Raw genomic sequence first — 21,543 nt, forward strand, 5'->3', positions numbered from 1 at the left:
GCCATTAAACAAAGTCAAGGACCTTTAGTTCCTCCTCAAGGGCTATAGATAATATCCTGAGCTATCTCCTTTGAGCTGCTTTGCAGATACTGAAACCCCCACCAGGTGGAAGAAATTAACTGTATGCTGACCACAAGCATGTAGACTGCAGAGCAGCTGTAACTAGAAGGTTGATGATGTTGACTCCCCAACCAATCAGATTAAGATCTCAGCCTGTCCACACCATGATGGTTTGACTGGCTTCTGACCCAGATTCCAAAGACCATACAAGGGCAGAAAAGAGGTGGCACTCCAGGTCCAGGTAGAACCCCACGTATTCCCAGAAAACCAATGCATATGCCTCCCTTTCTTGCCTTAATCATCCCCCGAGTGTGAAGTTGATTTGTGAACTAAGTTCCCACTTCTCCATTCTCTGACAATTGAACAAAGCTTGTGCTGCTTTCATCTCAGCTTCAACTAAACCCAAACAGTAAAAGAATTTTCCCTGCCAAGGCAGAGGCCTCGGCTGGAACAGGGCCCAATTGGGGGTCCAAATAACCTAATTGAGTAACAAAAGATACTAAGATTTGTTACTTTTGTGTGGTAGGAACATTTAAGTTATTTTTACATTTCTAAATTTTTAAGTTTTCTCCAAAAAAATCTGCAACAAATTACATCGTTTGTTCCTCAACTTCAACAGCAGAGAAAATCATCCCTTTAAGCATATCATGTGCCAACCTAATAAACAACCGTCAGACTTGGTCAGTGGTAGGAAGCCTAGAATATACTATTCTTAGATCAAGAAATCCTCAGTAGTTCAAGTTACTACACGTCTTGTAAACATCACTATGGTCTCTCATGTAAGTTGGTGAAAAATTACAGCATTTTTTTAAGCATCTTTTTTTTTCAACATCTTTATTGGAGTATAATTGCTTTACAATGTTGTGTTTGTTTCTGCTGTAAAACAAAGTGAATCAGCTATATGTATACATATATCCCCATATCCCATCCCTCTTGTGCATCTCTCCCACCCTTCCTCTCCCACCCCTCTAGATGGTCACAAAGCATCGAGCTGATCTCCCTGTGCTATGCTGCTTCTTCCCACTAGCTATCTATTTTACATCTGGTAGTATATATAAGTCCATGCCACTCTCTCACTTCATCCCAGCTTACCCTTCCCCCTCCCCATGTCCTCAAGTTCGTTCTCTACGTCTGCGTCTTTATTCCTGTCCTGCCGCTAGTTCTTCAGAACCTTTTTTTTTTTTTTTAGATTCCATATATATGTGTTAGCATATGGTATTTGTTTTTCTCTTTCTGACTTACTTCACTGTATGACAGACTCTAGGTCTAACCACCTCACTACAAATAACTCAATTTCGTTTCTTTTTATGGCTGAGTAATATTCCATTGTATATATGTGCCACATCTTCTTTATCCATTCATCTGTTGATGGACACTTAGGTTGGTTCCATGTCCTGGCTATTGTAAATAGAGCTGCAATGAACATTTTGGTACATGACTCTTTTTTAATTATGATTTTCTCAGGTTATATGCCCAGTAGTAGGATTGCTGGGCCATATGGTAGTTCTATTTTTAGTTTTTTAAGGAACCTCCATACTGTTCTCCATGGTGGCTATATCAATTTACATTCCCACCAACAGTGCAAGAGGGTTCCCTTTTCTCCACACCCTCTCCAGCATTTATTGTTTCTAGATTTTTTTGATGATAGCCATTCTGACTGGTATGAGATGATATCTTGTAGTTTTGATTTGCATTTCTCTAATGATTAATGATGTTGAGCATTCTATCATGTGTCTGTTGGCAATCAGTATATCTTCTTTGGAAAAGTGTCTCTTTAGGTCTTCTGCCCATTTTGGATTGTGTTGTTTGTTTTTTTGATATTGAGCTGCATGAGTTGCTTGTATGTTTTGGCGATTAATCCTCTGTCAGTTGATTCATTTGCAAATATTTTCTCCCATTCTAAGGGCTGTCTTTTCATCTTGTTTATGGTTTCCTTTGCTGGGCAAAAGCTTTTAAGTTTCATTAGGTCCATTTGTTTAATTTTGTTCTTATACCCATTTCTCTAGGAGATGGGTCAAAAGGATCTTGCTGTGATTTATGTCATAGAGTGTTCTACCTATGTTTTCCTCTAAGAGTTTTTTAGTGTCTGGCCTTACATTTAGGTCTTTAATCCATTTTGAGTTTATTTTTGTGTATGGTGTTAGGGAGTGTTCTAATTTCATTCTTTTACATGTAGCTGTCCAGTTTTCCCAGCAGCACTTGTTGAAGAGGCTGTCTTTTCTCCACTGTGTATTCTTGACTCCTTTATCAAAGATAAAGTGACCATATGTGCGTGGGTTTATCTCTGGGCTTTCTACCCTGGTCCATTGATCTATATTTCTGTTTTTGTGCCAGTGTCATAATGTCTTGATTACTGTAGCTTTGTAGTATAGTCTGAGGTCAGGGAGACTGATTCCTCCAGCTCCGTTTTTCTTTCTCAAGATTGCTTTGGCTATTTGAGGTCTTTTGTATTTCCATACAAATTGTGAAATGTTTTGTTGTAGTTCTGTGAAAAATGCCATTAGTAGTTTTTTTTTTTTTTTTTTTTTTTTTTGTGGTACGTGGTCCTCTCACTGTTGTGGCCTCTCCTGTTACAGAGCACAAGCTCTGGACGCGCAGGCTCAGCGCCCATGTCTCATGAGCCCAGCTGCTCCGCAGCATGTGGGATCTTCCCAGACCAGGGCACGAATCCATGTCCCCTGCGTCGGCAGGCAGACTCTCAACCATTGTGCCACCAGGGAAGCCCCCATTGGTAGTTTGATAGGGATTGCATTGAATCTGTAGATTGCTTTGGGTAGCATAGTCATTTTCACAATGTTGATTCTTCCACTCCAAGAGCATGGTATATCTCTCCACCTGTTTGTATCATCTTTAATTTCTTTCATCAGTGTCTTATAGTGTTCTGCATACAGGCCTTTGGTCTCCTTAGGTAGGTTTATTCCTATTTTTTGTTGCAATGGTAAATGGGAATGTTTCCTTAATTTCTCTTTCAGATTTTTCATCGTTAGTGTATAAGTATGCAAGAGATTTCTGTGCACTAATTTTGTATCCTGCTACTTTACCAAATCTTTAGGATAAAAACAGTGACAGTTTTACTTCTTTCCAGTTTGGATTCCTTTTCTTTCTTTTTCTTCTCTGATTGCCATGGTTAAACTTTCAAAACTATGTTGAATAATAGTGGTGAGAGTGGGCAATCTTGTCTTGTTCCTGATCTTAGAGGAAATGGTTTCTGTTTTTCACTATTGAGAACGACGTTGGCTGTGACTTTGTAATATATGGCCTTTATTATGTTGAGGTAGGTACCCTCTATGACTACTTTCTGCAGAGTTTTTATTACAAATGGGTGTTGAATTTTGTCAAAAGCTTTTTCTGCATCTGTTGAGGTTATCATATGTTTTTTATCCTTCAATTTGTTAATATGGTGTATCACATTGATTGATTTGCATATATTGAAGAATCCTTGCATTCCTGGGATAAACCCCACTTGAACATGGTGTATGATCCTTTTAATGTGCTGTTGGATCCTGCTTGCTAGTATTTTGTTGAGGATTTTTGCATCTATGTTCATCAATGATATTGACCTATAGTTTTCTTTCTTTGTGACATGTTTTTCTAGTTTTGATATCAGGGTGAAGTTGGCCTTGTAAAATGAGTTTGGGAGTGTTCCTCCCTCTGCTATATTTTGGAAGAGTTTGAGAAGGATAGGTGTTAGCTCTTCTCTAAATGTTTGATAGAATTCACCTGTGATGCATCTGGTCCTGGGCCTTTGTTTGTTGGGAGATTTTTAACCACAGTTTCAGTTTCAGTGCTTGTGATTGGACTATTCATAGTTTCTATTTCTTCCTTGTTCAGTCTCAGAAGGTTGTGCTTTTCTAAGAATTTGTCCATTTCTTCCATGTTGTCCATTTTATTGGCATAGAGCTGCTTGTAGTAATCTCTCATGATCCTTTGTATTTCTGCAGTGTCAGTTGTTGCTTCTCCTTTTTATTTCTAATTCTGTTAATTTGAGTCTTCTCCCTTTTTTTTCTTGATGAGTCTGGCTAATGGTTTATCAATTTTGTTTAACTTCTCAAAGAACCAGCTTTTAGTTTTATTGATCTTTGCTATTGTTTCCTTCATTTCTTTTTCATTTATTTCTGATCTGATCTTTATGATTTCTTTCCTTCTGCTAAGTTTGGGGGTTTGTTTTGTTCTTTTTTTCTATTTGCTTGAGGTGTAAAGTTAGGTTATTTATTTGAAATTTTTCTTGTTTCTTGAGGTAGGATTGTATTGCTATAAACTTCCCTTGTAGGACTGCTTTTGCTGCATCCCACAGGTTTTGGGTCATTGTGTTTTCATTGTCATTTGTTTCTAGGTATTTTTTTATTTCCTCAGTGATCTCTTGGTTATTTAGTAGTGTATTGTTGAGCCTCCATGTGTTTGTTCTTTTACAGATTTTTTTCTTGTAATTGATATCTAGTCTCATAGCATTGTGCTCGGAAAAGATGCTTGATATGATTTCAATTTTCTTTAATTCACTGAGGCTTGATTTGTGACCCAGGATATGATCTGTGCTGGAGAATGTTCCATGAGCACTTGAGAAGAAAGTGTATTCTGTTGTTTTGGATGGAATGTCCTATAAATATCAATTAAGTCCATCTTGTCAAATGGGTATTTTAAAGCTTGTGTTCCCTTATTTATTTTCATTTTTGATGATCTGTCCATTGGTGAAAGTGGGGTGTTTGCATCCCCTAGTATGATTGTGTTACTGTGCATTTCCCCTTTTATGGCTGTTAGCATTTGTCTTATGTATTGAGGTGCTCCTATGTTGGGTGCATAAATATTTACAATTGTTATATCTTCTTGAATTGATCCCTTGAGCATTTTATTTTTAAAACACTTATTTGCCTATGACTCTCCAGAAGTGAACAGTTATTAATTAATTACTTTATATTCATACATATATTTATTTAACAAACTTTTATGGAATGCCCGCTACATTGCATGCACTGCAAGCCTACCCACTGGGTCTACATGGGTGAGAGATAAAATCCTTGTTCTTAAGGAGGGGAGATGGAGAGAAATGTTAGTGTTGACAATACCAGTGAAATCAATAGTGCCTAGGGGGCTTCCCTGGTGGCGCAGTGGTTGAGGGTCCGCCTGCCGATGCAGGGGACACGGGTTCGTCCCCTGGTCTGGGAAGATCCCACATGCCGCGGAGCGGCTGGGCCCGTGAGCCATGGCCGCTGGGCCTGCGCGTCCGGAGCCTGTGCTCCGCAATGGGAGAGGCCACAACAGTGAGAGGCCCGCGTACCGCAAAAAAAAAAAAAAAAAAAAAATAGTGCCTAGGGCTACATAGATCACAGAGGTTCATCCATACCAACCTTGAGGATCAGGGAATGTGACCCTTGAATCAAGTACTGTTATTAATCATCAAATAAAGGTGGGAGGTGTTGAGGAAAGGGGAAAAGGATGGTATAATCAAAGGGAATGGCTTATGCACACATGGAGAGAACATCTGAGGAACTGCAGATTTAGGATTGCTGCAGAGGAGGTCAGGGAGTTTAGAAGCTAGATCATGGTAAAGCCTTGCCTCGGCAGCTGAAGATTTGAACCTAATCTGGGAGCTACAGGAAACCACTGAAATAAGAAATGATATGTTTTCTATCTGTAGTGCAGAGAACAGAATTTTTACTCTGACTCCAATGAGAAGATAATTGGTAGAAAGCACAGCATGCTGCACTACCTGTCTAAGGGCACTGATGTGGTAGGACCTCAACTTATGCCTAAACTGTGTCTACTGATGCACTTCAAGATATATTAATGCATGTTTTATTTACTGATGGAGCAGGCCTGATAGAAGCTGATTTATTTTGGGAACTTAGGCCCCTCCTGAAAGAGAATTCATCCTAAGAGAATGAAATTTTGGTGTAGTATCAAATCTTAGTAGTGAAGGGAGGAAATGAGCCTGAAATAACAAGATGCCTACTACTATTTCTTCCCTGGCTGAACTTCCCCATGAACTTATGTCTGGAAAGATACTGGAGTGAGAGTGAGGAAGTATTCCTTTGGTATTCCTCAACAGTTTGTAACACATAGAAAGAGACACACTTCCTCACCCCAACGCCTCATTTTGCTCTGGAAGTAATTGTAAGTTTGTTACTTTCAATAGTCAATAGATGTGGTACTCAGCAGAGGTGGCTGCAGAGGAAACATGTCTTATAGGCAAGGTCAATACCCAAGGCAAGCAGTGGTGGTTCTTGGCAGATGCAATTGCTCATAGAGAAGGTAGCACAGGGATGTCTTGTGCTTGTGTTGGTACTCGGTAGGAGTGGTTGACATGTTAAGTGCCTGGTGAGTGCTGTAATATCTAGCAAAAGAGAGATACAATAGAAGAAGAAAAGGTTAGTTTGTTAGCACAAAATGTGTACCCCCATGAAGACACAGATATAATTGGCCTGAAGTGTAGAGACCTCCTTTTCTGTTCTACACTGGCAATTGGGAGCAAGAAGCAACAAAATACAAGCTAAGGAGAATAGACCTGAACCATCTCTCCCAGATAAGCTGCCCAAATTCCCAGAATACTAGGCACTGGCAACTCTACATTCACTTACTGTAAAAGTGTAAAAGGTTAGGTTACTCCCCAGGCTGTAGAACAAGTGCCCAATTACCCTCAGAGATAGCATATCCCTCATCTGAAAGGAAACCTAGCCTGTATCTTGCATCCAGCTAATCTTCTACATTACTACAACTAGGCACTTTTGTTTTCTCATTACATTCACAGAGAGCAGAGAGAGATTTTCATGATTCTTCACGACTCTGTTCTCTCTGCTTTAATAGCCAAAGGCTAAAGCCAAATGAACTTATTCACAGAGAACAACAAGCAATTTTGTCTGATCTATATTATTCTTACAGAAACTGCAATTGTGCTATTCCAACCGACAGATTCTCAAGAGAGATTCAGTGAAAATACTCTTGATCAAATTCACTAAGGAAAAGAATGTTTCAAGTGGGTGTGTCTGGCTAGAATATCCCTGAACTTTTCAGTAACAGCACATCAAAAGATTGCTGAATTTTTATTTTCCATCAGAAAAATAACAAAACCAATCTGAAATCTGGGTGTGTTTTGAGGGCAGGTGGTATTAGCCTAGTAGTAAACACATTTTTGACTGCTCCTTTTTTTCCCCCCTTAGGCAGCTATGTTTAATGGGCAGAGAGAAAGCTGTTTGCTTGCAGAATCTTATTATAGAGCAGAAATATACTTGCTCCAGAGAAGAGGAATTTAATTGGTTCCAAGTCAAATGATGTTAACAGGTGTCACCTCACCAATCCAGGACCTAAATGGGTTATTATAAACAGGACTAATACGTATTTTTCTGGCTCTTGCTCCCACTTATTATGCAAGACTGCATGCCCATGTAATGTTTCTCCTGATTATTTCTAGCAGCTTTAGGGTGTGGTTGACATGTGCTCATGAACACATACTGTTGGCTACCACATAGTGTCTGCCATTTTCTTGCCCTTTAGCTCAAGCTCTTCTCTGCTGCCATCTGCAACTAAGGCCTGCACAGCTTAATATAAACTGCAAGGAAGTCTTGATCAGTATTTCTGCTTCTGCTAGGCTCCATGCCACTTCAATGGAAGAATATTACATTGCTGGTTCCATGGATGCACTGAGGTCCAAGAGATTGCACAGGTAGAGGGAGAAACTCTCTGTCCCTTTCAGTGTTCTACACTGTTGAGGTTAATTGTCACAAATTATAGAGTTTTTATCCATAGCTCTCTCTTCCCCTAGGACCCAGACAACAAGCTGTAGGGGAGTAGGGTGGGTAGTATGTGAGTATGGTGGCCATAGAATGTGTCTCTCACATGTGACTGAACCATAATTGAGGTGGACTCCAGCTGCTGCGCTCTGAAATCATAATCACGTTTGCACAGAGACCATGCTTCCCTGGCTGCTTTCAGTCAAGAACTGAGCATGGGAGTAATATGAAGGTTGGCATCCTGAGAGACATCGGTCACCTCTGACGGATGGCTTTGATATGAGGTTTCTTAACAGCCTTGTCAAACTTTCCTTGGAACTGAATTATATTCTAAGATGCTTCTACCCAAACTCTCTTTGTTTTTTCCCCTTTCTCTTGCTGTTTGATGACTGTCTTAGTTCCCCTACTCCTTCATATTTTCTCTCACAGGCATTTCCCCCAATACATTTTTCTTTTGCACATTTAGTCCCATCTTGGCATCTTGCTTCTCACAGGACCTAGACTAACACAGTGAATTTGTTATGTGCCAGTGGAATAACTAACTATTCTCCCTGTTGCTGAACCACATGTATCTTCTTGATCACTTCCCTTCAGAGGAGTTTGCTCTCCCAGGTAGCTTCTAGGTCCTTTTACAAGTAGATTTGATGCTGACCTCAATTTCCCCTACTCAGGTTTGCCTGGCATGCTCAGACATGTCCGGATCTCATTAGGAGATGTGATATGATAGAGGCTCAAACTGAGCCCCTTTCTATATATTCTAGAGCATCTGTTATGATTCTTCACCAGTTTGATACACAGAGAAACAAAAGAAATACAAGAAACTATCCCTGCCTTTGAAATTAAAATTCAGTTAGTGAGACAGAAATCACACATGTGCTACACGTGGTTAAAAATACTAATAATAATCATTAATTTTTCAAGGACATGGAGAGAGCTTCAAGAAATGTGGTTTTGAGACTTCCCTGGTGGTGCAGTGGTTAAGAATCCACCTGCCAAGTCAGGGGACATGGGTTCGAGCCCTGGTCCGGGAAGATCCCACATGCCGTGGAGCAACTAAGCCCGTGCACCACAACTACTGAGCCTGTGTTCTAGAGCCTGCGAGCCACAACTACTGAGCCCATGCACCACAACTACTGAAGCCCACGCGCCTAGAGTCTGTGCTCCGCAACAAGAGAAGCCACCGCAATGAGAAGCACGCACACTGCAACAAAGAGTAGCCCCTGCTCGCCACAACTAGAGAAAGCCCGAGCACAGCAAAAAAGACCCAACACAGCCAAAAATAAATAAACTTATATATTTTTTAAATCCAGACTTAAAAAAAAAAAAAGACTCCGCCTGCCAGTGCAGGGGACATGGGTTTGATCTCTGGCCCAGGAAGATCCCACATGCCCAGCAACTAAGCCCCTATACCACAGCTACTGAGCCTGTGCTCTAGAGCCCACGTGCCACAACTACTGAAGCCCGTGCGCCATAACGAAGACTAGACCCCCGCTCGCTGCAACTAGAGAAAGCCCGCGCAGCAACGAAGACCCAACGCAGCCAAAAAGAAAAAAAATGAAATATGGTTTCCTCTTTCTCTGGGTTTCTACTCATGTATTTAGGATAGTGACAGAGAATAGCAGAAAGCTGTTTCTGTGCAGCTGCATGACCATTTGAGGTGAAGATGTGAAGGTGAGAGAGGCACCATAATCATCATACTCATTACTGTCATGTGCTTAGAGCTTATCGCCATTCATCAAGGCCTCACTGAATTCTCCCATTGTGTCAGAGACTTGTTGAATTCATGGACTGACATGAGGTCTTCACTTTTTGCTTCCCAAAGTAAAAAGCTGGATGGAAATTAGGAATAAATTAAACAAGTTGGCTTAGCTCTTAATCAGGCATAAGAACTCACCATTGATTTTCAAAGGGTATAATATTTTACACTTAAGAATGTATATACCATATGGGGTGGGAGGAGATAAATGTCAGTTAGCTCTTAAATACCAATGTCAATGTGAATGTTGTTTTCTTAACAAAAGGCCTTTGGCTAAATTCTGTATTAATAGGCATATAAATAATATCAAAGATTAGTAATTTAGTATGCCCTCCTGCTGATGGGAAGAGCAGCACCTTGAAAGCTGATATGGATGTTGTCATGGGAATTGCTCACAGAAAAGAAAATACCAGCAGAATTAAGTTAATTTAAAGAGACAAATTTTCTTTGGTAGTGAGTTTTTTTGTTTGTTTGTTTGTTTTGATGGACTTGCAGATCCTCAGGGTTAAACTCTACCTTAGGCCTTTGAATAGTTGTCATGTGACTTTGGGTGGCTTGCATATTCTTCAGGAGAGGGTTATGTCAGACTGAAAAACAGCTAAATTCTCAGTGTTATCCCACTCTCTTATGATATCACAGAATAAACCACTAATGTCAAGAAGTTTCTGAAGTATCTGGGAATTTGTCAATGCACCGGGCACAACAGTCCCTGGTATAATGCTAGATAAACTTAAATGGGACAACCAAACAACTAAACTGACTCATGGATTTATCCTTCAAGTTACATTTCATTGGTCATTGAAATTGACCAATTCAACTAAATTGACAGTATTGGTGAGCTGTTTTGTGATATGTTAACATTTCCCCATTGTATTTAACATATTAAATATTGCAGAGCTAATTCCTATTCCATCATATTCAAAATAAATGCTTGTCCCATAAATTCAATACCAACACATGGTACAGTACAAGTAATTTGACTCTGTAAGAATTAAAAAAGGTAAAGGTTCTTCAAGAATCAGATTCTTTTACCAAAATATCTTGTGAATTTGAGATTGTGTCTATGCAACCTCAAATATGAATAAAAAGTAATATAAAGGTTTTTTTTCCTTTTGGGTGGTGATATTAAATTTTCTTTATACTTTTACATTTTCAAATTTTTTACAATAAATATATAACTTTTTAATTGGACAAAAAATAATTTTGAGTGGTTAAAGAAGGGATGGGTGTGGCTTAGTGAGTAGGAAAATATTCCTAGCATTTGAGACAATCTGGCAAGTGCTTGGAAGCAAAAGATAGAAATCTGACTACATTCAAGGAATTTGCCAGTGTTTGACTGCACTATAATTACTATATACTACCTGTCACTTCAGCAAGCTGTCTCTTTACAAGGCATGTGACAACAGAATGTTATATTAAGATTCCCCATCATTAGGTTTATATCAAAATGAAGAAATGAAATGGAAAGTCTTTCCTTTAATAATATTTCTAGTGCATGAGAAACGATGGGGAAAGGTTTGGCTATGAACACAACTAAATAGGGAATTTTGTTTATGTCTTCTGGGAATGTATTATTTTGATTAACCCTAACTGGGAATTCAGAGGGGAGGTTTGTTCTATTATCTGTAAAGAAAGAATCTGATGAACAAGCACAATTGCTAAGGTCATGTTTAATTGATAGGTTTTCAAGTTCAGTTAAACACTTCAGAGGCTCCATTTACCTCCAGACACCTGAAAAGTTGATTACAAACTCATTTTAGTAGTCTAATTTTAGTTAATGTTTATATTTGAAAGTTATACAGTTTTATTTCTTTCAGATATGTCCTATAACTCATGTTTTTCACTAGTTTTGACCAGTTCTCCTGCTACCCCCTATCTATCCAAATGACTGAAGTTTACAGTATGGGTTTACTGCTGTATTAGTATATTGACAGAGATATATATATATATATACCATGGCTTCCACAGCTGTTTCAGATGAAACTGTATATTAATGTGTAACTTAGCTGGAAAGTTATGTGGAACAGGTGACTGGGGAGATAGCTTTCACCACTTGGACTAAAGTCAATTTTGAAGGAGGTAAAAGATGCCTGTTGAATTCTGGTGCGTGTGTGTGGTTTGGGGTGTGCATGCGCAAAGCAGAGAATTCTTCACATTTCAAAAAGCTGAAAATATGGGTGGTTAAATGAAGTCACATTTTTACACCCTCATATGCTGAGTGGGGGTGGGGGGGCAGCCAAATGCAGCAAAGATTTGCTAATATTAGTCTGTCACTCTCGGTTTACAATGTTTTAAACATGTTAGAGATACTCATGAAGATGTAAAAGATGAGTTTAAAACCTACATCAATTGTACCAAAAGTCAACTGGAAAGAAAAGATTTTAAGTCCCTGGGCTTTTAACACAAATTGGCAGCCAAAGGAAGAGCCTTAGTCAACACATTTCCATGTCCCCCTAAACACAAATAGCCTCCAACCTTTGGAGGTTGTTCCTTCGAGATGTTTCATTGGTGACATCACAGTGATTGCCACCTCCCTCAGACTACTTTAGGCCCTGCCCAGAGCCCAGGAGTCCAGACAGCCTGGGAGACGAGCAGGAGTTGGAGCCCACGTTGGAGAGAGAGAGAGGAGAAGCCTACTGCAGCCCAGTGTATCCTTGACCCTGTTCAGGTAACAGCAGGATTTTTAAGCTTAGCATACAGTGTGTATACGTGTACAAGTTGCAAATGAGAAAAGCAGAGGAATATTTACATTTCTTAATAAAATAGGCAATGCCTATTGTACACAGTATTTCTTAAAGTAGAAAGTGAATATTATTGATTCTTGTTTTCCTTTTTTTTACCTTGTTATGCATTTTCTCCCTTCCAATTAAAATTTTTTTTTCCATATCATAAAGTATGTCTTCCATCTTTTCAAAGTGTCCATTCAAAGAAAGTCAATGTCAAACAATTTATTCAGAGTTTTTTATTTCACCATATGGCAATCACTTTAGATCATATGGTGTGATCTTGACTTCAGGAAAGATTCAAAATGAAGCCAAAATTGTCTTTGCAGGTTAACAGCAGAAAAATGGAAGATCGCTGATCTGAGGTTTTACTTAACTTTGGTATAAATGTGTGTGAAAGTAGAGTCCACCCCCTACAGTTAGCATATGTGTTGATTGAATTGGATTCATTAGAAATGCTCACCTAATGCTGTGTTTTATTATTTTAAAAATATACATAAAAAAACAAATGTTTACGTTCACCATCAAAGTGCAAGAAATAGTAAGAGGTAAACCATAGGAAATAAATAAGTGTTATGGGTAGCCTGTCAATTCAGAGACTATTGAAAAAATTGTGAAAAGTGCATAATACATACCGTTTGAACAATCATTTTAAGGCAACACCTGTATAAGTATCACCCAGGCCAAGAAATAGATCATTGGAGCACCCCAGAAGTCCATTCTTCATCACCTTCCCCTTTTGCCCCACCATAGGTAATCATCATCTTAATTGTTGAGATAATCTTATCCATTCTTTTCTTTATAGTTTTATCATCTCTGCATTCCTAAACAATATAATTAAGTTTCCTGTTTTTGGCTTTGTAGAAATGGAATCACATTCTGTGTTTCACTTTGTAAATTCTTCTTTTGCCCAATAGTTATGTTTGTGAAATCCACCCGTCTTATTATGTGTTGCTGTAGTTCATATATTTTCTTTGCTCTATAGCATTCCAGTGTATGACTATACCACAATTCACATCCATTCTATTGTTGATGAACATTTGAGTTGTTTCCAGCTTAGGAATAATATGAAAATGTTGCTATGAACATTCTTGTATATGTATCCAGGTATATATGTGCTTGAGTTTCTAGAGTAGTAGTGAAATAGCTGGATAAAAGGGAATGAGCATTATTAATCTTAATTTAAAAATGTGAAATTGTTTTCCCAAAAGTCGAAAATTTACACTAGCCAGGACAGCTATTTGCAGTAATAACTCATTCATGTAATCACTCCTATGGAGTAACCACAATTCCAGCAACTATTTCCAGTCTGCCAGTTCTAGTTCTGCCTGTAACTTCCTATGTGTCATTACAGAAACAACTTAACATCTCTCTAAAAGTCAGTTTCTCACCTATAATCTTGGGAGAGAGAAAAATCAAGACAAAACTTGCCTGAGTTGTAAAGGTCACAAAGTTGTTGTGAAGGTCACATTAACAAAGCTGTGGACAACTTTCATCAACATTTTCTGAGTATGTTCTTGTTGGGCCACTATCCACGATTCCCTTTACTTAAGAGCTTTAATCTAATAAGATTTGGTGAGATGGTTATTTTGCCCTCCCTGAATTGGGTTGTTTTGATCATTATAAATAGGGATGCATATTTTTTGCATATCTCTGTATTTCTTCAGAACTTACCCAAACAAATTTGTGTTTGAATCAGGGTTCAATTTTATTAATAAATTTATAAGGAAGAATCTGCTTTAGTGCCTTTAGATTAGATTCCTTTACCCCTAAGCTCCTTACCTTCCTATTCCCCTCTGCTCTTGTGTACATTCTCACACATTCTCTCTACTTCCTTTTCTTCTGTTTACTTTCTCATTCAAACAAATCTTTGTAAAGATTTTCATTGGAAATTTACTATGTCCTTCACGTGGAGGGCAAAAATATGAATAAGAATTAAAAGGAAAATGAAACATAAATCAGTTATCATTGGTCATATTTTAAACTAAGATTCAACAACCTACTGGTTGATATCATCTTATTTGAACTTGGTTGTTATACCAACAATTACATAATATGAAAAAGGATTATTCAGCTGGTTTATACAATTAATAATTTGGTACACTAATAATATAACAAATACAGTAATTACAATTAATAATTCAGTCAGGTTAGATGGTTAAAAATACCATTCAGGCCAAAATCTTGCTAACAACATTTCTTGCCCCCTGAACTTCCACTCTTAGCAAATAAACAAAATGCTCTTTCCCCCTAAACTTTTTCACTCCATAGTAGACTTTTGTCCTAAATATTTAAAATTTTATCTTTAATTTCATTTGGCTTGCATATACACAGTACCAATTATGCCACATCACTGGAGGCAATACTTTTATGTTCTCAAAGTATGGTTTCCTGCATGTACTACCTGTACAGACTATAAAGATACCACCCTTGCTTTTTGAAGTGTTTACAATATAGGCACATTCTGGACTTGACTAAAAATAGCTGGCACAAGCCCTTGTTGAAATAGAAGTACTCATGTGGTTTACACTTGCTCTTTGGACTGAGTGCCTGTTATGTGAGGGACTTTTGTTTGACCCCAGTAAGCTCTGTGCTCAATGCAGGGCTTTTTTAAGAGGCCAAGCAGCTGTTGAACTAGTTCATGCTTTCACAGGGTTAGACAAAGATAGGGCAGCCTGAAACTGAAAATTTATGGTATCCTACTTCTATATGTAATTCAAAGCAAGAACAATACTAAACCACAACATGTTTTCTGTTTTGGTGACCTTGCTTGCTGGTACTCTAAGTTAGCAAAGCAATCACACACACAGACACACACACAGAAATTGGAGAGAGAAAAATGTAATATTTTTTATTTTGTCAAAGCAACAATATAATGAGGACTATGTTGGTCGTTTTGACATAAGGAAAAAAAGCCAGGATCTCTGCATAAGTCAGGGTTCTTCAGAGAAACAGAACCAATAGGGTGTATATGTGTGTGTGTGTGTGTGTGTGTGTGTGTGTGTGTGTGTGTGTGTGTGATATAATTGGCTCATGTGATTGTGGAGGCTGGCAAGTCCAAAATCTGCAGGGTCGGTGGGAGGCTGGAGACCCAGGGAAGGGTAACAGCTCTAGTCCAAAGACAGTCTGGAGGCTAGAAATCTGAGTTAAAGTATTGGCAGGGCTGATTTCATCTGGGGCCTCTCTCCTTGGCTTGCATATGACCATCTTCTCCCTGTGTCTTCACATGGTCTTTGCTCTGTACATGTCTATGTCCTAATTTCTTCTTCTTTTAAGGACACCAGTCATATTGGATTAGGACCCATCTTAATGTCCTCATTTTAGCCTAATTACCTCTTGAAAGACACTATCTCCAAATATAGTCACATTCCTCAATAAAAAAATAAAAAATATATAGTCAGATTCCAAGATACTAGGGGTTAGGATTTCAACATGTGAATTTAGGGTGGACACAATTCAGCCAACACGTTCCTCTTCCATAATGCTTCTGTTTCCTTTGAGGAAAGAATGCTCACTAATTTCTCATGTTTTCTTTGTTACTTTCGGTTAGGAGGTAAGGACAAGCAGGAGGTCTTTTGTGTGCCCTCAGAAGTCTGCCTTCAGTTCTCACCAAGCTGCTCTGAGAATGGAACGATCCACCAGGGAGCTGTGTCTCAACTTCACCGTTGTCCTGATTACAGTTATCCTTATATGGCTCCTTGTGAGATCCTATCAGTACTGAGATACCACAGCTCCTGGAATTGACTGCAACACTCCAGAACTGTCTTCTGTATGTGCTGAGATCCCACTGCTGTCATGGGATGCCTTTTCTGGCACTCCACAGCACTTCTGACCTGTTCGCACAATATTTGGGCTGCCTCCAGTGCTAGGATTGATTGTGTGATCTCTAAAGATGCTACTCTCAATGGCTGCCAAGTGTTTGCCAGGGAGCATTAGATTTATTCCCCAACTCTTACTGCAAATGTGTCAGACAAGCCACAAGGTTAAAAATAAACTAGATTCCTGATGACATAGAATTCTAACAAGCGCCTGGTGTGTTTCACCACACATCCCTTCATCCCACACTCAGCAACCAAACTCTAAATCAACTGCCAGAAGAAAGAAATTGTTAAAGGAAGTCTTTGTCAGCTCCTATAGCTATCATGTGAATAAAGTTGTCAACCCCCAAAAATGACTTTTAGAATTTATTTTACCTTCTATTTGTGATACTGCATTTGACCCTTGGCTGGGATTGAAGTGACAAATATTACAGTATTTCTAGCATTTGAGATAAGCCAAGATCCTCCAACTGCTGAGGATTTGAAACCTTAATTTGAAAGGTCTTAATTTGAAAGTCAATTAAGAATGTCATATTTCAAATAATTCCATTGGTTCAGTGCTCCTCAAACTTTCCCTCTGAACTAGTCCCAAGGGCAGAGGGAAAATAAATCCATTCTACTAGGAAGTTTGGAGCACAGCCTGAAATGTCCACTAAAAGCACAAAATTTCTTTGAAGCCTTGTGTTTTATTAAAATTCACAAAAAATGTATATTTTACTCTGTAATATCTCCATGTTTGCTTTAATATAAATATTTAAAATTATTTGTCACTGAGTTAAAATAAAACATGAGTCATGTCTCTAAGAGTAGCATATTCCAGTTTGGTTATTGTCATTATGCAAATAGAGCTAGTTACTAATAAACTACAGTATTAACAAAGAGAGAATAAAAAATGCAACATATATGTTTATGGAAGAGACATGAAATAGACATTTCTTAAACATGCTACTAGAATACCCCACACTAGACAGATCACATTTGTTCCCTGTGCCAATTCCGAGGTAACCATGGAGAAAAGGAATATTGTTAAACCTTATTTTTCATAGCACCTCTCATAAAGGCATTCCTTGCTGAATTTAGCCTATCATTGCCATTGCCTACTTAGCATTGTGATTCTCATCCCTGGCAGCACAGTTTATGTACTCAGGGGTGATTTTTCAAAATATTTATTCTGAGTCCTCCTCAGACCAATTAAATAAAAATCTCAGGGGGTAGAACCCAAAAATTTGCATTTTTTGAAAGTCCTTTAGATAACTATATTGTGTAGCCAGAGGTGAGAATCACTGATACCTACCAGTACTTCCCATACTTTGATGTGATTATGAATCACTGGGAAGCCCCTTTTAAATGCAGATTCTAATTCAGTTTGGATTCTGATACAGTCTGGACTGAGGCCTGAGATATTGCATTTTAAACAAGCTCCTTAGTGATGCCGATGCTATAGTCTGTGGTCTCCACAGATTTAACAGATTAGAATTGTGGGATTAGCACATTAGAATCACCTAGAACCTTTAGAAAACGAACCAAGCTTGAGCCCTATTTCCAGGAGTTTCTAATGTAATTGTTCTGGGGTTGAATCTGAGCATTATTTGTTTTTAGAAGGACTCCAGTTGATTCTAATGTGCAGCCAAGGTAAAGAACCCTGATATAAAAGAAAAAGTGTCATTATTTCGATGGGTTCCCACCAAATTTGGGAAATAGCAGTGTATGTTCATCAATGTCATGTTCCTAATTTCAGAGTCAGACTACACATATGGTTGTACAATTGTTAATGTTTTCGTGTGCAGCATGCCTACATGGCTCCAGGCCCTGGAGAGTTACTAGTCTTTTTCTTATTTAAAGAAAAACTCAGAAAATCTACCAATGTTTGTGAATGTGTTTGTAAAGGTGTGTGTGTGGTGGTGGGGAGGGGAATGGACAAACCAAGTGACAACATTCCCTTCCTCTAAGTCTGAGTCTTGGTGCCAGCATTTACAACAGGTACAATTTACTGAGTCTACTGTATATGAAGCCCTGAACTAGGCACTTTCTATACATTATGCCATTTAGCAGATGTGGGAACTGAGGATCATAAGGCCTCATTAACCAGATGTAAGTAGTGAAGCTAGGATGACAAAATACCATCTTAATTTCTTTTGGGGACTGCATACAAACCATGTTTCACTACAGATCTCCAAACCATTTGATTATAAGTTTTTACCATCACATTCTTTAACATTCCAAAATATCAACCTAGTTAGATAAACGTAACAGTTGTAATTCCCTATGCAATTTCTCTTTGCTTGTCTGTCCTCACCTGCTTTTCTCTCCCTATCTTCATATAATTGGGTCTACTGATAGGACCCATTTGTAGACCATATTATGGGTCACTTTTGAAGAGGTAGGATATCCTTAAGCTGGGGCTAGTAATTTTGCCTAATTTCTCCCATGTTCAGGAGTCCTAGTCACTATAGTTAAATTCCATTCTCACTTACCAGTTTCTTTTTATGTATAATCTTCCCTGGGGCCTGGGGTTCCCTGAATCATCACAGTACTACTTCAGTGTTGGCCCTAGTCACACAAAAGCTGTCCAGTTACCCCCAAATAAGATGCTATTTCTCCTCTGGAGCCAAAGCATTGAATACTGGTTGTTAATGTTCTAGCTCATGGGCTTGATCCAACCTAGCTTCTTTCTCTTTAGTTCATTCATTCATTCAGCTTATGTGAAACTACGTGTTGTATATTGTACTAGACACTATGGATAAAATGGAGAATGAGACAGACAAGCCCCATTCTCATGTAGCATATGATTTAGTGGGGGAGACATATATGAACAGGTGGTTATTATAGCATAAGTTCTTTGACAAGGGAAGGATAAGGTGTTGTTGGGTTAGTTGCTCCGCAGCATTTGGGATCTTCCTGGACCAGGGCTCGAACTCTTGTCCCTTGCATTGGCAGGCAGATTCTTAACCACTGCACCACCAGGGAAGTCCCTTAAATTATTTTTTAATACTTCTTTCTCTTTCTCTCTTTCTCTCTCCTTTCTTTCTTTCTTTCTTTCTTTCTTTCTTTCTTTCTTTCTTTCTTTAAGCTGTACCAGATGTTAGTTGTGGTGTGCAGGATCTTCATTGTGGCATGCAGGATCTTTTTGTTGCCGTATGTGGACTTCTTAGTTGCGGCATGCAGGCTCATGGTTGCGGCATGAAAACTCTTAGTTGCAGCACGCATGTGGGATCTAGTTCCCCTACCAGGGATCAAACCTGGGCCCCTTGTATTGGGAGAACAGAGTCTTACCCACTGGACCATCAGGGAAGTCCCTCAATTTTCAAGCTGCATAAAGTTAAGGTTAAACTGCACTTATAAACAGCATATTGCACGCTTACTGTTTGTTAGGGAATTATTTTATTTAATTCTCTTTTACCTTGTGAAGTGTTTATTTTTATTCATAACTTATATCTTAAAAGGGAGAAGGCTGAGGCTCAGAAAGGACAAATGACCAGTCCCCAAACACAGAGCTAATGAAAGGCAGAGCTGAGAGGCAGATCCAGTTTTTCCAACTCAGATCAAGCAGAGCTCTTTCCAATCACCATGGCTGCTCCTCTGTGCTGTCAGGTAAGAGATTCTAGGGCAGAAGGCACATTCTTTTACTCTGGGCTGAAAGTGCCAAAAAAGGCACATATCAGAGGCCTCTAGGCAAATACTTTAATTGCCCTACCACTCAATCATATGGGGTGTACAACTTATATTTACCAGGAGTTTAAAACAAAGCTTTGGTTTTTTTGGTCATCTTTTCTTTTTTTTTTTTGTCATCTTTTCTTTGTCAATCAACAGAGCAGTAGATAAGAAGGAATAAGAATACTGATGGCTAATTAAGCTGATAGAAATTACTGTTGATCAAAATATTTGTTCCTTGATGCAAGGGTGGTTGTTGCCTGCCCTGGGTCCATCATGTCCCTCAGTGGTGGTATTCTTTGTCTGTGTCTGGGAGTGGGTGTGGGAGTGTGTATTTATATTTGCCTAGTTATGCACTTTGGGGGGAAACCAATCAGACAAGCACAGAGATATAGGCTGCTGGGGAAACATTTTATAGGCTATACATTTTATCAATTTTATCAAATTATCACACAAACATTGTGTGCTTTTAGCAGTAGATTTAAAGCAAGCAGTGATACATGTAATAAGTAACTATACTCTGTGATAACTTCACTAAAAAATTTTCTTTCTATCCTGAACATTGAGGTGAAAGTACAGCTAAAAGTAAAGAAGTAGCTTTCCATTTTGATAGGGAGACAAACATTTGGTAAACAGTACAACTGAATTAGTAGGATGGGTCTTACAGGCCTGGTCTAGATTTTTGTGTCAGTTGTCTACCACTGCTGTTTTCTTCTTGACCTTTTGTAGGTGTATTTTCTCCTCTATTTGAGCATAATTTTTATGGTGAGTTTGAGGTCAGAAGTCCTTTCAAAAGACCAAGTTCAGGGGCCTTTTTAAAGTGGGAAATAAAATTTCAAGAGTCAATTCCCTTCAGTTTCACTGCACATGAGCTAGTTAAGAGTACTTGATAAGGGTTCTTCCATCTAGGTTGGAGAGAGTCCTTTAAATGATGTTTTTTCTAGTATGCACAATCTCCTGGTTACTGTTCATGGAGCACCTGATCTTCATCCAAAGATATATTACTGTGGAGAGCTTCAAAATGAGCTTAGAATGTCCCTTTAATAATTCAATTAAACTTTACAATAATGTAACACAGCAACAAGGAGCCATCTAGGAAGTGAGTCTTAGTCAGTAAATACTAAACCTCAAAGACAATTAACAACACAACACTTAATATCCACAAAGGTATATTACTGGTACAAGTCTTTATCTCTAAAATTACCCTCATTTCTACCAAATATAGCCAAATTAAGACTAATTTGTTGGCAAAATAAGTCTGGTTTCAATAAACTTGTCCTAATTATTTGTGTAAGTGTAATTGATCATATAGACTCATTTAAATTTGGCTTTGCTGGAACTTTTCATTAGGAATCTCAAGTTGAACTTTAAAAAGACCTCTCAAGGGAATTACCTGGTGGTCCATTTAGAAATAACCAGTTTCAGGACAAAATCACTTCTTTTTCCTTAACAAAAAAAATTCCATTCTTCGTACTTTCTCTTACCAACACATATCCTACTTTACATATACAGTCTTTTTAAACTTTTAATTTCTAAAGACATATGCCACTTTATAATAATTTCTCAATAAAGCATAAAATATATTAATAGTCTCTCTGCAATAAGAGGTCAAAAGTAGGTAAACATAGAATTCTTTTATTTATTTATTTATTTAGGTTGTGCTGGGTCATAATTGCGGCAGGCAGGTTCCTTAGTTGTGGCATGTGGGCTCCTTAGTTGTGGCATGTGAACTCTTACTTGTGGCATGCATGTGGGATCTAGTTCCCTGACCAGAGATTGAACCTGGGCCCCCTGCATTGGGAGCATGGAGTCTT

The 21,543-nt window shown here is 38.5% G+C and overlaps 1 protein-coding gene across 2 annotated transcripts in view; it reads left to right on the top strand.

The window, feature by feature from the left end:
* Positions 1–16,893, top strand: part of SLN (sarcolipin) — a 70,499-nt gene extending 53,606 nt beyond the window's left edge. The window contains exons 1-2 of one of the 2 annotated variants that reach the window (XM_019920531.3): positions 11,829–12,205; positions 15,811–16,892. In XM_019920531.3, coding sequence (XP_019776090.1) covers positions 15,886–15,981 — 96 coding nt within the window. In that variant the 5' untranslated portion in view covers positions 11,829–12,205; positions 15,811–15,885 and the 3' untranslated portion in view covers positions 15,982–16,892. Of the gene's footprint in view, positions 1–11,828; positions 12,206–15,810 lie in introns of those variants that run through there. The other variant, XM_019920530.3, reaches the window with a different exon arrangement.
* The last annotated feature ends 4,650 nt before the right edge of the window (positions 16,894–21,543 follow it).

Source organism: Tursiops truncatus, chromosome 8 (genome assembly GCF_011762595.2).
Source record: "Tursiops truncatus isolate mTurTru1 chromosome 8, mTurTru1.mat.Y, whole genome shotgun sequence".
NCBI lineage: Eukaryota > Metazoa > Chordata > Mammalia > Artiodactyla > Delphinidae > Tursiops > Tursiops truncatus.